The sequence below is a fragment of the Malus sylvestris genome, chromosome 15 (assembly GCF_916048215.2).
Source record: "Malus sylvestris chromosome 15, drMalSylv7.2, whole genome shotgun sequence".
In the NCBI taxonomy this organism is placed as follows: domain Eukaryota; kingdom Viridiplantae; phylum Streptophyta; class Magnoliopsida; order Rosales; family Rosaceae; genus Malus; species Malus sylvestris.
Genome location: NC_062274.1, coordinates 5,174,657 through 5,189,858, shown reverse-complemented (window position 1 = coordinate 5,189,858; position 15,202 = coordinate 5,174,657). Strand labels below are relative to the sequence as shown.

At 39.6% G+C, this 15,202-nt stretch overlaps 3 protein-coding genes and 2 long non-coding RNA genes across 14 annotated transcripts in view; 1 reads left to right on the top strand and 4 right to left on the bottom strand.

Moving 5' to 3' along the window:
* LOC126602482 (uncharacterized) overlaps positions 1-15,202 on the bottom strand; it is a 33,847-nt gene that overhangs the window by 9,586 nt on the left and 9,059 nt on the right. The window lies entirely within an intron of this gene.
* Positions 1,891-4,832, top strand: LOC126602481 (uncharacterized). 10 transcript variants are annotated; one of them, XR_007616130.1, is made up of 6 exons: positions 1,895-2,250; positions 2,416-2,592; positions 2,759-2,853; positions 3,195-3,289; positions 3,918-4,021; positions 4,573-4,832. It is a non-coding gene; the product is annotated as an uncharacterized LOC126602481 (long non-coding RNA). The 10 variants fall into 10 exon arrangements; XR_007616131.1 differs by having other exon boundaries at positions 1,897-2,250; positions 3,242-3,289; positions 4,458-4,832; XR_007616124.1 differs by having other exon boundaries at positions 1,898-2,250; positions 3,242-3,289.
* LOC126602475 (putative receptor protein kinase ZmPK1) lies at positions 5,025-7,634 on the bottom strand. The gene has a single exon (XM_050269359.1). It carries the CDS (start codon positions 7,617-7,619, stop codon positions 5,199-5,201), a length of 2,421 nt encoding a protein of 806 aa, XP_050125316.1. The 5' UTR covers positions 7,620-7,634; the 3' UTR covers positions 5,025-5,198.
* On the bottom strand, positions 8,243-10,874 carry LOC126602474 (putative receptor protein kinase ZmPK1). The gene has a single exon (XM_050269357.1). The coding sequence runs from the start codon at positions 10,854-10,856 to the stop codon at positions 8,382-8,384; it is 2,475 nt and encodes an 824-aa protein (XP_050125314.1). The 5' UTR covers positions 10,857-10,874; the 3' UTR covers positions 8,243-8,381.
* On the bottom strand, positions 11,837-15,100 carry LOC126602477 (protein MRG2-like). Its single transcript, XM_050269361.1, has 10 exons — positions 14,787-15,100; positions 14,608-14,658; positions 14,424-14,437; positions 13,945-14,090; positions 13,516-13,556; positions 13,260-13,361; positions 13,093-13,169; positions 12,612-12,787; positions 12,343-12,427; positions 11,837-12,197 (listed from the first exon to the last, which is right to left on the bottom strand). The coding sequence occupies exons 1-10, from the start codon at positions 15,000-15,002 to the stop codon at positions 12,107-12,109; spliced, it is 999 nt and encodes a 332-aa protein (XP_050125318.1). The 5' UTR covers positions 15,003-15,100; the 3' UTR covers positions 11,837-12,106.

Below are 15,202 nucleotides of genomic sequence, written 5' to 3'. Positions count from 1 at the left end.
GATAGAATTAGACTATTTGTGTTATCTAGTTTCAAAATAAAATTAGACTATTCGTATTATTTAGTTTCAAGATGGAATTAGATTATTCATGTATGAATAAGAAAACGACGTAATTCATGGAAAAGAATTAAACTTTTGTTATCAAGTTCCAAGTGGCTAGAAGAAACGATGGAAGGGAAGGTAGTGGGTAGCTACCTTTGAGTTTGAAGGCTGCTCCTTGTGTAATCGATGCATATGATTCAACAGGAGCCGCTGGGTATTATAAGCATCCAAAGTTCTTTTATATATTTAATATTTACAAATTGCAGCACAATATTCAGTGATATCTTCAAATAACATGCAACTAGTATTTTGATTTTTCAACTCTTGTACACTTTTTTAATTAATGAAAACGTTTCAAGTATATGCATTAGAGCTACTAATTAGAACTACTAAAAATAAAAATAAAAAAATTGAGAAAAAACCTCATCCGTAGCCGACCCTGCCTTTAGCCTTTGGGGTTAGCAACAGTCTTTCTTGGCATTGTCCCTCTCTTCCCTTCCATGTTTTCCCTATATTCTAACTTCTCCGTCTTCATCTCCTAGTTGCGGTAGCTCCTTCACTCTGGCAAGGAGAGCGCCTTCTATGTTTCTTATGGTTTGTGTGGTTAGACAAAGGACCACAGAAGGAAGCTCGACCATTGTCTCTCATGGTTCTTTGATGACTCATACCATGGCTTTTTTGTCAACTGTTACAAGATCATCAGAAAGTGGTGAGACCATTTCCCTCGTGTGGTGCATTCTTGGTAGTATTCGACTTGCAAGGTTTAGTCCTTGTAATACCAATTCCAATTGTTGGGGTTAAAGCTTAAAAATTTAAGCTAGAAAATTGTAAGCCATAACCCATAAATTGTTTTTCTCCTTCAATGGTTATGGCTTAAAATTTTAGGCCGAGATTATTAAATAATGATTTTTGTCTAATTTTTTCCGGTAACTTAAAAAAAAAAAAGATATATAGACTATCCTAATTTATTTTTATGAACATTTTTACCTAAAAATTTAAATTTCGATAAATAATGGAAAATCAAACGACATACCCCATTCTTAAACCCAAATCTATAATTCAATCTTACAACAAATACTAATACAAACAATAATTAAAACACCACATACAAATTAAAACACGATAATTAAAACAATAGACATTAGTAAATAAAAATTACAAAAATTAGGTACATGATCTTTTGGAATCTTGAAAAATTTAGGAAAGGGAAGAAATAGTTTGAAAGTGGATGGAAAGAAAAATGGGAAGAATTGTGTGAAAAAAGTGAATTTCTTATGGATGTTTCAACAAAAACATAGGTATTTATAGAGTTTTTGATGAAATTGATTTACCACTATAACTTTTTCTAAAATCGTTGTAGCCGTTGAATTTTAGGCCATCAAATAATTTTTTTACCATTAGATTTAATCTCATTTAATCACAATCGTTGGATTATAAGTAAAAATAAATTGAAATATGACGATTGGATAAACCTTTCTAGCCCCGACTCACGAAGAACCGTTGCTAGTGGCAGACAACTCTGTCCACAAGGACTCCGCCATGATCTGTTCGGCGTGTGGCGAGTTGGTCTGGGTTTTGGGCTTCAGTTGAGAGCCCACACACGCGATCGAGATGATTTGGTTGGTGCAGAAAGAATTAAGCCAAATTTTTGGGGAAATCTAGGTTTAATGAGTTTGCCGATGGCACTGATTTAGGTGGAGGCGATGGTAAAGGTAACATAGTACAGTAATAGTATGGACAACATTACATCTATATATATAAAGGGAGAAGGTCAAAGAGGTGAAACATTCAAAATGCCAAGAAAGCCCTTTTGTTTTCTTCACAACCAAACCCAAAACATTTCAAAAAATAGGATAAACTGGTAAAAAAATAATAACCGCACAGAAATATGTATTGAAAAACTACCACGTTCAGGACGTTCAGTTTTCTGCATAGCAGTTTCCCTGTACATCGATCAACCTCCTTCCCAATTCAAGCACTGCTTCTCTCTTCTTTCTAATACTTCGTCTTCGTTTCAGATCAGCTTGCTCTGACTCAGCCACTCCCGCCGGTTTGGAGCCGCCACCACCGCTGCGTACCAGAAGGACGAAGGAGATACGTTTTTCATCGAAGAAAGCATTTTGTGGACGTCCCTTGGTGTGTTCGATAAGGTTTCTCAAGCTCTCTACCACGCCGGCCTCAGCCAACCGTCTCTGGATCAAGTGCCAAGTTCAGTCCTAACCCTAATTTTTTCTTTCATTCCTCAATTTTTTCCATCCGAGCAATGAAAAATTGAACTGGATTTTCAGATTATTGATCCCAATTCCCAATTTGTGAAATCGCTTTAAAGTTTGAATTTTTTTATTAATGCGTTTTGCCTTTTTGGGATTTTAGGCTACTAGCATACTGTCTATACTTTCAAGGAAGGATTATTGCAGCTGAAACTGAATCACCACGTTCAGGATGGATGTTGTTTTGATCAGGGATTCCCCTCATTGGGTTTTCATTGCAGTTCAGTTTTACAGTAAATGCAATTCTGGTTCCTAAAGCTCAAAGAGAAGGTCGGCAAAGGTACGTTTACAACTATATATGTCGTGTTCCTTTCGAGTATGTAGGCTTTTGTCTTTCTTCAATTTCAGTCATCCGTTTTCCTTTCAATTTTCATGACAAAGAAAATTTAGATGTTAAATTTTTCAGTGCACAGGTTCATATGTAATCCTCTTATCTGTAATGGAAGTTTGTAGGGTTTATGCTTCGGTTTATAGTGATGGAAATAAAGTTGTTGCGATGAAGACCTCCGTCACTCTCTGAAGCCCAGAATGGAGTGAAACGGTAATTCTCCGTGCCTTCTCCTTTTCCATTGAATTTTCTCATTGAATTTTCTTTTAAGTGTATTTATTTAAATGGATTTGACACATTTACCAGACATAAAATTAGAAAACTAAACTTTGGGACTGTGTGGCACAATAGCCAGTCGACAAAAGGGAATAGATTGGATTAGTTGGATTCATTTTTTACTGCCTCAGTGCAGAGATTATCACTTCCCTCCCCAACTTTTTACTGATATCTGTCCACTTCGTCTAATTATTTAAATGCCTTAATCTCTTGAATGCTTCTTCTTTGCTTTTTTCGTCCATTTTCGGTTTTCAACACATTTTGTAATTGTGAAATAGGTTTGGATTGATTTTAGCGAGTTGGTTTTTTTGTTAATGTTGATCAGCTTCGGACCTTTGTGTCGATCGAAGTCATTGCTGGTGGGTTAGCTGAGGTATGATTGCTAGCTTTCTTTCTTGGTGCAATTCAAAATGTTCTGAGTTGTTATATGGACTAAAGATTTAGTAAGTACTTGCCGAATGTCATGGGATTTCAACATATCGATGTCTTGCTTGCTTATTAGCTTAAACATCTAATCTAAGAATCAAGGTAGTCCTTTTTTCATTGCCTCACTGGATACAATGTGTTGATGATTTACACAACAGAGTCATGTGTGAGGATCTGTGCGTGCAACCTCATTGGTTAGGCAGGCCTTGGTGTTTGTTGTTTTGGGCAGTGTTTAATCCATTGCCAGTGGTGCACTGCTTTGTGATACCGTGGACGAGCAAGAAAGTAAATACAAGAGTTTGATTGCATAATTACACGGAAAAATAAGTTTATATAATTTTAACTATTCTGAAGTGAATCTTCTACTGGTCCCGTTCAATGTTGTCCCAGTTTACATGGGACAATGCAACACTTATATGACACTTTTCTTATCGGCTGTATATGGATCATCGTTGACTTATGGATTAATATGCTTATCATGTATACATTTGTTTTGATTCCTGTTAAACTTTGTTTGTATTATTTTTGTGTTTGTCATTGACAGTAGCTTTGAAAACATACATATTTATCCCTAGGACCCTGAGGGAGGGTGATCCAATTTTCAGAGAAGAACTAAATTTCTCTCAGAGAGGACGAATTCTACAGCTTTCTAATTTCAAAGACAATTCCAGGCCCATTGGTGAATTTCAAATGCCTTAATCTCTTGAATTCTTTCAACTCTTTGGCATGTCAATTGTCATTATTAGCTATTAGATGAAGGTACTTGAAATTATGACGTTCATTTTGAACTCAAAATTGAAGAAACACAAACACATCTGTAACTTCTACACATGTTATATTATGCAACATATACATGCAAATATATTCTAACCCTTGCACTGTGTTGTTGCACATACAAAAAAAGAAAGAAAAAAAAAAGAAAAAAGACTAATGTGATGCTCACTATAGTTTAATTAAATTGATGATACACATTTGAGGACATGATTTTTAGGATAGTATCACTTTCATATGTTACTTAACTATTACAGTATTTTTTTCCTTTATCTGCTTATTTCTTTTGTCAAATAGATTATTGCGCTTTTTTATTTTTTTATTTTTTATTTATTTTTATATAGGAATACAAAAAGTTTTCAATGGGAGTTCAACATATCAAGTATGGAGAGAAATGATAGGAGCAATATAGCATTTTTCGTGGTAGCTGACTGTGATCATACTTATTCTTCTGTGTAGGTTGGTAGAAAACGCCCGAACAAGTGTGCCAATTTTATTCGATCTCTGAATGGTTAAAAAAAGTAGAGCACGTGTGTTTTTTTTCAATAGAATGCAAATTTCATTCAACTTGGATAAATACTATTCCAGGTTGTGCTTGCTACTTCTATTCAAAAGAAGAAGAAAATACACACTTGAAGGTATCTATTAAAAAGGTAGTAGGAAACATGGATGTTGGCCTCTCACAAATTCATTGGAAAAATGAGTGTTAGTATTTCAAAGTTTAAATTTTGGATGGGCAAATAAGAAAACAACTAAAGCAATACATTCTTAGAGACGTGTAGCTCCCGTGATGAAAAAATGCCTCTCACATGCGCATGAATAACATTTAAATCCTTACTTTATGCAAAGTAAAAATGAAAAACATGAAAAAAAATTTGGACGTGCATGGTAAAAAAAAAAAAAAGTTCCTCTTTGCACAATACATTTAAAATATATCTTGACAATTACAATGGAAAAAAAAAAACTAATACAATACATCTTTAGGGGCGCGTTGCGCCCGTGATGCAAAAATGCCTCTTGCGCGCACGTTAGTGCGTGCGGAGAGGCTAGTATATAAGAAACAAACAGATGTGTAATAAGACCGCTTAATGGTCTCTGTGTTTGTGAATCCGCAGGAGCTTTTCAACCACTTGGGTCATGGTAGGTCTTGCATTTTTGTCTTCCTCTACACAACGCAAAGCTACTTCCAACAGAATCTCCATCTTTCTCACATCATAATTCTCTCCAACTGAACGGTCTATGATCTCTCCCATCCTTGATCCAATCCCACCACTTCCATCAACCTTCTCCCTCACCCAATTAATCAGTCCTCTCTGCTCACCCTCAACGCCACCAACGCCAATGGTAGGGTTCTTTCCGGTCAACATCTCCAACACAACAATCCCATAGCTGTAAACATCCACTTTCGACGTAATCGGCTGGTTGTACACCCACTCCGGTGCAATGTATCCTCTCGTTCCTCGTATCCTCGAAATGCTCGAGTTTTCAAGGCCGCCCCTGTTGATTAGCTTGGAGAGTCCAAAATCTGCAACCTTTGGTTGGTAATCTGAGTCCAAGAGAATGTTTTGAGGCTTAACATCACAGTGCAAAACCCACTCCAAACACTCTTCGTGCAGATAAGCAAGGCCTTTCGCTGTCCCGACAGCAATCTCAAACCTCTTCTCCCAATCAAGAACATTGGAAGATAACTTATCAGCCAAGGAACCATGCTCCATGTACTCGTAAACGAGAAGCTTGTGCTTTTTCTCTGAGCAATATCCCCACATGTCAATCAAGTGCATATGGTTCAGCCTCCCAATTGTGTTAGCTTCACCTAGAAATTCAACTTCTCCTTGATCAGCCTCGCTGAGAAGCTTAATCGCTGCAACTCTTTGATCAGCCAGCACGCCTTTGTACACGATTCCTCCAGCCCCTCTTCCAATCTCTTCACTAAAGCCCCGTGTCGCCTTCTTAAGCTCGGCATAGCTAAATCTTTTGAACCCTGTTCCAGCAAGAACATATCCCTGCATATCCTCGTTGGAATTTCGCCGAGTAGTATTGCTTAACAATCCCCAAACCAAAAGGATACAAATGATCTCAAACCCGCCAACTCCAATGGCAAACCAGAGCAGGAATTTCACTGAACTAGCCACACTGCTCTTCACATAATTTCTATTTAGACCAACAACAACTCTGCTTAAGCAGCTTAACCTATACTCTTCCTGGGGCTTTTGATAATACGAAACATGGGTTTTAGGCACTCTCAAATACAGGTCCCCAAAAAAGCTAGGGGACCGGTATCCATTGAGCAATACCGTCTTGGGGTAACAGCTAAATATCGGTCGGTCAGGGATGCGAGAGTATTGGAACCCTTTGCAGTTACATAGTTTCAAGCATAAATTCTCACAATCCGTATAGGTGTAGTTTTCAAAGTAACCGTAATCATACCCGAAAAACTCAAGCTTTGAAAGTTTAAAGAAAGTTGACTCACCTTTGTTGCAAGTGTAATTAAATTGAGGCTCGCAACCATAGTACCAATCAGTATGATTTTTCATCTTGTAACCCGGAATACAAGAGCACTTTCTACCATGAAATGGATCGTAGCTGCAGACGCTGTTAACTCCGCAAACGCCATGAATTTTACATGGATCGGAGAAGACTTGCGCTGAAACGCTCCATTTGTCTCCGGGCTTTTCTCGACTATACAATCGAACATTTCCATCAGAATCAACCGTCAGTCTTCTCTGCAATCCTGCACCATAATCAGCTGCCATTAATGTGAAACTATCAGACGAAGTAAAGTTGCCTAACGAATCAAGCACTGCAGTTCTGCTGCTGTTATCCGTGGACCTTCCAGCAGCCTGGCCTGTAAGCCATGGCTCAAACCAATATACGCTTGAAATCTCAACACCATCGAAAAGTAGACGCAGAAGGTTGTCATTGTCAAAGAAAAGCTTGTAGAAGCCAGAGGAGAAGTTGCTCTGGCTTCTCATGGAGACAATCATTGTGTTTCGGGTGAGCGGTTGATGTGGAAGAAGGGTGTCGGTTGGAAAATCAAAGCTCTGCCATAAAACGACAAGATCAAGGTTTAGTAAAACCAGATTGCCTGAGTTCTGGAGGGACAAGTGAGCTGCCGAGAGTGACGTAGTGGTTGTTGCCCAAACAATAGACTGGCCGGCATCAGTTAAGATGAGATTGCCAGAACTTTGGAGTGAGAGCTTTGAGTATTTCCCGTTCACCGGTTGGTCGCGATTCGCCATCCAAACAACCGCGCGGTTTTGGTAGTGATTGGAAGAAGGCTCGGTAAACCAAATGGCGAAGCAAAATGAGTTGTCGCCAACTTGGTGAAAGCCGGCAGTGAAAACCCCATCCGGTGAGATTAAGACATCATTGGGTTTCTCCACAGAGAGGGATAAGCCTCTACGCAAAGTGTCCGATGCTGAAGACGAAGGAAGGGGACTAATGGCTAGAGAAAGAAGAAAAATGAGAAACAAGGTGCCCATGTGACCAATGAATGAATCCAACATTTGAGATGCAGCACTTAATAAACCAGTCCTACAACAAATGGTATTATTGCTATGTAGGACCACAGGCAACAAAGATTTCTGCTTCCAATAATTGACCAAGACTAATATGGTTTTCTGTTTCCACTCTGTACTTATGGTGGTAAAAAGGAGTTTCTAATAACTCGACTGATTGGAAACGGAACTCAAGTGTGTGAACTATGTCAAGGCGGCCATATATTTTACTTGAGCGAGGGACTGGGGCGTTCTATCAGGGGCTAGATTTCCTCCAACTGCTTTGAGCAAGAGTAGGTAGGCTGCTTTACTGCTTTAGTAGTTGGATAACTTGGCCTAGGAGTGTAGTTCCGCACCAAGAGATGGTATCATTGCTATGCTGAGGAAAATTGGACTCACAAAATTATATTTTGTCTTCAAGTCTTAAATTCTGTTTTTAAGTCATCGTTTAAATGGTCCAAAATTTCTCAATGATTTCATCATTTCCGCCATTAGGATTTTCTCAATGGAGAACAGGAGAATTGAGCAATTCCTGCTAGAGAAGTTGCGTACAAATCGTAAAGTTGTGTTTTTCTACCATGATAAAACCTATTTTCAAGACATTTAACTGGTAGAAATTTGAGAGAGAGAAGTTGAGCAAGCATTAGAAAATCGATACGACAAGCAAACATGGCAGAAACAAAACTACCAATCAAAGGAAATAATACTAAAATTATATGTGCTGCTGAGTCAAGCGAGCCTCACAGCCTAAACCTCACAAGACATAACTACCTAACAATCTTCGTCAAGGTGTAAAAGCATCTCAACAACTTGTCTCATGGTTGGTCTGTCATCTTTGTCTTCCTCCACACAGTGTAAAGCTACTTTCAGAAGAACTTCTACCTTCTCCACATCGTATTCGCCTTCAAACGAAGAGTCTATGATCTCTTCTATCTGTAGTTTGATAGAGCTAGTTCCATTTACCTTCTCCCTCATCCACAAGATCAGTCTTCGCTGCTCACCATCAAAGGCATCCCCTCCCATCATAGGATTCTTTCCTGTCACCATCTCCAACACAACAATCCCATAACTATACACATCCACTTTTGATGTGATTGGCAGATTGCACACCCACTCCGGCGCAATGTAGCCTCTGGTTCCTCTTATCCTTGAAAAGCTTGAGTTCTTAAGCTCGCCTCTGTTAAATAGCTTGGAAAGTCCAAAATCTGCAACTTTTGGTTGGTAGTTTGAGTCCAAGAGTATGTTTTGAGGCTTAACATCACAATGCAAAACCCACTCCAAGCACTCCTCGTGCAGATAAGCAAGGCCTTTCGCAGTGCCCACAGCAATCTCGAACCTCTTCTCCCAATCAAGCACATTCGATGACAAATTTTGGGCCAAAGAACCGTGCTCCATGTACTCGTAAACAAGAAGCTTGTGCTTCCCCTCAGAACAATATCCCCACATTTCTATCAAGTGCATATGGTTCAGCCTCCCGAGCATGCTAACTTCTGCTAGAAACTCAGCTTCTCCTTGAATAGCTTCATTAAGAAGCTTAACCGCTGCAACTCGTTTGTCATCCAATACACCTTTGTACACAAATCCACCTGCACCTCTTCCAATTTCTTCAATAAAACCCCGAGTTGCCTTCTTGAGCTCGGTGTAGCTAAACCTTTTGAACCCGGTTGCAGCAAGAAGGTACCCTTGTTGCATATCCTCATTGGACTTTTTCCGAGTTCTACTATTTAACAAACACAAAAACAAAAGAATACAAACGATCTCAAACCCTCCCACTCCACAAGCAAACCAAAGCAGGAACTTCACTGGCTTACTAACATGGCTTTTCACGTAATTTCTGTTGAGATCAATGACTCTGTCTGTACATATAAGCCCGTAGTCTTTTGGTGCCTTTATGCCAGAGCCATTCGAGAGGAGGAAGGCTTTAGGCAGTCTCAGATAGAGGTACCCTTGAGAATCCGACATGTGCCCACTTCGCAATTGCGTCTTGGGATTACAGTTATAAAAACCATTTCCACGGTCAAATGTGTACTGAAACCCCTTGCAGTTTTCCAGTTTCAAGCATATGCTCTCACACTCCATGTAACTGTAATTTGTGTAGGAGTTGAAATCATAACCATTGAACTCAACTTGTGAAAGTTTGAGGAAGCTAGACGCATTACCTTTCGTGTAAGAGAGATCGAATTGAGGTTCGCACCCGAAAGACCAATCAGTAAGATTTCTCATATTATACCCTGGAAGGCACAAGCATTTCCTACCAAAACCGAGGTCATAGCTACACACGCTGTTTGCTCCACAAGTCCCATGAACCTTGCATGGATCCGAAATGGCCTGCCATGAAACCACCCATTTTTCCCCCGCCCTTTCGCGACTATACAATCGAACATTTCCATCAAAATCAATCCTCAACATCCTCTCCAACCTCGCACCGTAATCAGTTGACATAAAAGTCAAGTTGTCCGACGAGACAAAACTGCCTAAAGAATCGAGCATGGCTGTTCTGGTGTTGTTGTAGGTGGACCTTGCATTGTCCCAGCTCACACGAGAAGGGTCGGGCCAGTAGACGCTGGAGACCTCGAGACCGTCAAAAAGTATACGGAGGAGGTTGTCATTGTTGAAGAAGAGCTTGTAGAAACCGGAGGAGGAGTTGCTCTGGCTTCTTGTGGAGACAAGCATTGCATTCCTGGTGAAGGGTTGGAGCGGAAGAAGGGTGTCGGTCGGAGAATCAAAGCTCTGCCACAAAACGACATGATCATCGGAGTTTCGTAAAACCAGGTTGCCGGAGCTGTGGAGGGTTAAGTGAGCCGGTGAGAGTGATGTGGTGGTTGTGGCCCAAACGATGGACTGACCAGCATCAGTTAAGATGAGGTTACCGGTTTTGAGGAGGGAGAGTTTTGAGCGTTTTCCATTGACTGGACGGTCGCGATTGGCAGTCCAGACAACGGTGGGGTTTTGGTGGCGGTCGGAGGATGATGAAGGCTCGGAGAACCAAATGGCAAAGCAATATGAATTGTTACCAACTTGGTGAAAGCCGGCGGTGAAAACTCCATCAGGTGAAATTAGAACATCTTCTGGTTTCTCGACAGAGAGGGAAGAAGCTCTGCTCAGAGTGTTGGAGGTTGAAGACGAAGGTGGAGAATTAATGGCGAGAGAGAGAAGAAAAATGAGAAACAGAGTAGCCATTTGAGATGAGAGAGGGGAATGGGATTGGCTGCAGAGAGCTGAACTAAATTTAGAGAACACGGTCATGAACTGTGCGTATGTAGTTGTAGGACCACACCCGCATCAATTGGGTTGATGGAGACCAAAGTTGGAGCAAAACTGGACATTTTTTATGTACATCAAACTACGGAGGGATTTTTCAGTGTTCCCGTTACACGATGTGGTACACCACGTGTTCTTATATAAATAATGGGTTATATGTGTTAAAAGGTTAATAACTAAAAAATTAAAATTTTCCATCACTTACATAAAAATACGTTGTGTATCATTCATATCACCGTTACAATTAAAAAATTTCTGAAACTACTGCACTAAATATGATTCATTATTAAAAGAGAAAAATGAAGTAAAATGTCCGACCATGTTATTCGTAGGGCAACAAACAATCTTGACCGTTGAGAATTTGCAACAGGCAAAACAGTTGTACCACTCAAGCGACACGGTTTCCAATTGGACGGTCGGAGGCCAAAGACCCGTTGCCCGCTTAACGTTCTGCATCTTAGGGTTCAAGTAGCAGCTTATGGAACGTCACAATCTCACAAGATGTGACACGATCGAAAAGACAACGAGAGGCGGCTGCCGCAGAAAGAATAGGACATTTACATGTTGGTCCTACTTAACTTTACACTAGTCTCACCTAATATGAAAGTTGTTTGATCATGCAGTCTACCTTAACTTATTATTTTTTGTTCCAAATTTTCAAGTAGAACTTCATCTTCATGTGAAGACATCGTTGGAAATTCAAGACAGCAATTTTGACGAAATGATCTGCATCCACTGCTTGTGTGTGACGGAATTGAATTAAAAAATTAACTCAATTATTTGATGTGTTGGAAATTCCAACGGAATGAAAGGGCTCCTCAATTATTTGATGTGTGAAATGAAAATTTTCCACCCTTCATTATCATGGAGGTGCTAGAAAATTAGACCTACCCAAACGGATCAGCACGGTTGCAAAATTTGACAAGAACGCCGAAGTATCGAATCCCCCGGGTAACAAACCATGATTCTTTGGCCCTCCCCCACATTAGCAGCAAGCCAATGTTGTAACTAGATTAATCACAAAAGATACAACCTCGACGGCATAGGGCCGCAGACATTTACAAGGCATCGGTCATGGTCCAACTAGATATTTTACATGATAATATGTGCACCCAGAGCACATTAAGTTTCAACGGCTTTTCGAGCTAATGAAATATTCAAAATGGTGCCGAGACATCATGAACAGCTGCTCTTCTGCGGTGTAATGTACAAAAATGTTGCAAGTGTGCCCGCGCTTAGACATCTGGTTTGTTGGTGCTGGTTTCAATATCTTCTGGTACATAATAGGTAGAAAGGAAAAACGCACTCTGGTTCGTCTGTAGGAACCTTCATGACAAGATGCATGATCAATCGGCAAGAGTAAAAATGAGGTCAAAAAAGCAAAAACTCGTGGGATTACGAAAACCTGCGTACTATAAAGAAAAGATATAATTTTGGGTATTTATGTAGGAGAGCAAGTAGAAGTAAGTACTTGAGAAAGTCGACCAATTTTTGCTGCAACGCTTTCGACGTCTCCTCTTCAGTGTTAGCATCCAACAATAACTCGGGTAGTTTAACTGCAAATACCAAAAAATTACATCTCAAGTCCAGATCTTATGATGACTACCTCTTAATATAATAAAGACTTCAAAAGCATGAAAAACCACAAAATCAACAGCATGCTCAAGCATGATATGCATTTTTCAACACAATTCTATTTAGAAACACACCATTTGGTTACGTAGTAAAGTATGTTCATACCGAAGAGCCGTAATAGATGCTCGGCACCATAGACAGATGACGGAGAGACATCATCTGTGATTGCTTTCTCATACTGCTGACGTTCATTTTTGTACAAAAGCATTGCCGGTAGTGCTTTGTCAAAGTAACAACACAGTGCTTTCAGGATTTCTTCAACAGATTGAGCTTCAATCTTCCTGGATTCACATTAAGAATAGTCCATCAGCTAAAATCAAGTGCATATCTGCAAACTGGATTCTAGAAAATACAAAAGTTGAAAGTTGTGAATGTTGTAGGTCCAAATTAATTAAATTAGACCCCAAATTCCAGTTGATGACCAACCGGTAGAATGTATGAGAAGCGGCATTAGTAAATCCTTGAGAAAATTAATTTACTCTCTCAAAAAAAAATTCAAAATGGATATATATTTTGTAAAATGGAACCCGATAAAAGAATTAAAAAAAAATATAGGATGCCAAGGGATGGAAGAAAGGAAACTTACTTACTGTCCTTTGATCTGTAATCTAGATACTTCTTGAATATGTCATCCACATTTGGAGTACGTGGAAGTTTAACAAGCTGCAATAAAATATGGATATCGTTAACTGGGATTTCATCATGAATAAATCAAAGGTATAAATTCAGGTTTGAGTAATGAATTCACAATACCTTGCCCAAATGAGTAATAAATTCGCAATCATCAGCTAGTTGTTTCCTTAGTGTTTGTGGCATTTGAAGGACAAGATCTTCCATCGGTAAGGCACCTTTGTCCTAAAATTTGAAATCAAAAGAAAAAACCTGTAACATTCATGTTGGCCTCTAAATTAAGTACAAACTTCTGTATAGTGATGGCAAAATATCTGGAAGAGATAAGCCTGGATAGGCAATCTAAGGATGGTTTAGGAGACAAATGAACAGAGCATACCTTACAGACAGAGTCATTCTTTCGCTTCTTCCCTCTAGACACTGCACATAATTTCATACCAACAGTAAGAACAATGCAGATTATATACACCTTCAAATTGCAAGAGAAGTTAATAAAACAGGATATATTTTCAGTACCTAACCTCTTGGCATCCTAATTCAAGAACCATATTCAAGTTATGATCGTGAACGAAGAATGCATGTTGGTAAATTAGTTAACTACATTGTTACTTTTTCAGTATCTCATATCCATTATATTTACCCCTACGAAGGGTAACACTTATGACCGTTAAACCTCAAAGGTCGCCCAAAAATAGGATGGTTCATGTAACATGCCAGAATTTCCACACCCTACATCTAACATTCAAGAATAAATCCAAACTTCATGATTGGGCAACAACAAAAGAAAAGTTAGAGATGATAAACCAACCATTATAACTTTTTGGTTTAGCATGCGCTGTGCGTATTAGCTTCGCATTCTTGTCTGTTCCTTGTTTCTGGTTGAGGTACTGGTGTTTCTTCTTATTCTCGTCAGTGTTTTTCATCAGACGATCCAACCCTACCCACTCATCCCAACTGTTGAGAGCAAAAAAGAGAGAAAAGGTCAATAAGATAAATCAAACAGAAGTTTCAAGAGATATTAACCAATGAAAGCTTAGGCATTAGCCTTCATCTCCGATAAACCTCCGTCATCAGAATCAATTACAATATAATGGTCCCATAATAACATCTGCTGCGGTCTAATAAACTAAGGCGAAAATACCACTTAAACTGAAGCGAAATGGCAAATGATAACCGAAAAATAAAAAACACACAAACTGAAGTAGGGCATGCTTCCAAAATCCACCATCTTAAATCAATGAACATGAACCCAAAATTCGGAAACTTTAAGCAGGAAGGCGGGCTCACCTTTTGTTCCATCCCTGCAGGACAGAAGAACATACAATCAAGAAATGCAACCACACACAAATCAGACGGCATTTAACTTCCGAGAAAAGATACAAAATTTGAGCTTACAGATGAAACAATCACGCATTTAGTATGTTTGATCGAAGAAAATCAGAAATTATAGAAAATTAGTGTTCATACTTACAGCGTAATGAACATAAAACTCCCAATCCATCTTATATCGGACATCGGTTACCTTGCAATCAAAACGCACAGCACGAGCGATTAATCAGCAAAAAGTTGTAATTGTTGTCACATTTAGGGAAACAAAACCCTAATAACCATACAGAAATACAATTCAATCGCCTGCAGAAAAGCGAGTACCTTGGCCTCGTACAGTCGTGCCTTGTGAAAGGCGAGGGCCTTCTCGCCCTCGGTAAAGGGGCAGGAATCGGGGGAAGGGGGCGAAGCGTCGTAGTTTTCGTCGTGGATCTTGTCGGAATCGGTCTTGGTGGCGGAGCTGTCGGACTCGGCGGCGGACGAGTCAGTGTCAGTGGTATCACTCGCCGCAGTCTTGGACTTGGAGCCTTTGCGTCTCATTTTATTATTGTTCAGGGCAATTTGTTTTGGCGCTAATGCTTTGCATCGAGAATTGTGAGTATATACAATGAGGTATTCGTGGAATTTGCGGAGTCAATAGCGCATGCAGATATGATCCAAAATATGGTAGGAAATGCTCTTGCATTCCAGGCTACGAAAAATGACTAATCACATTGATTGGCACTATGGTTGCGAGCCCG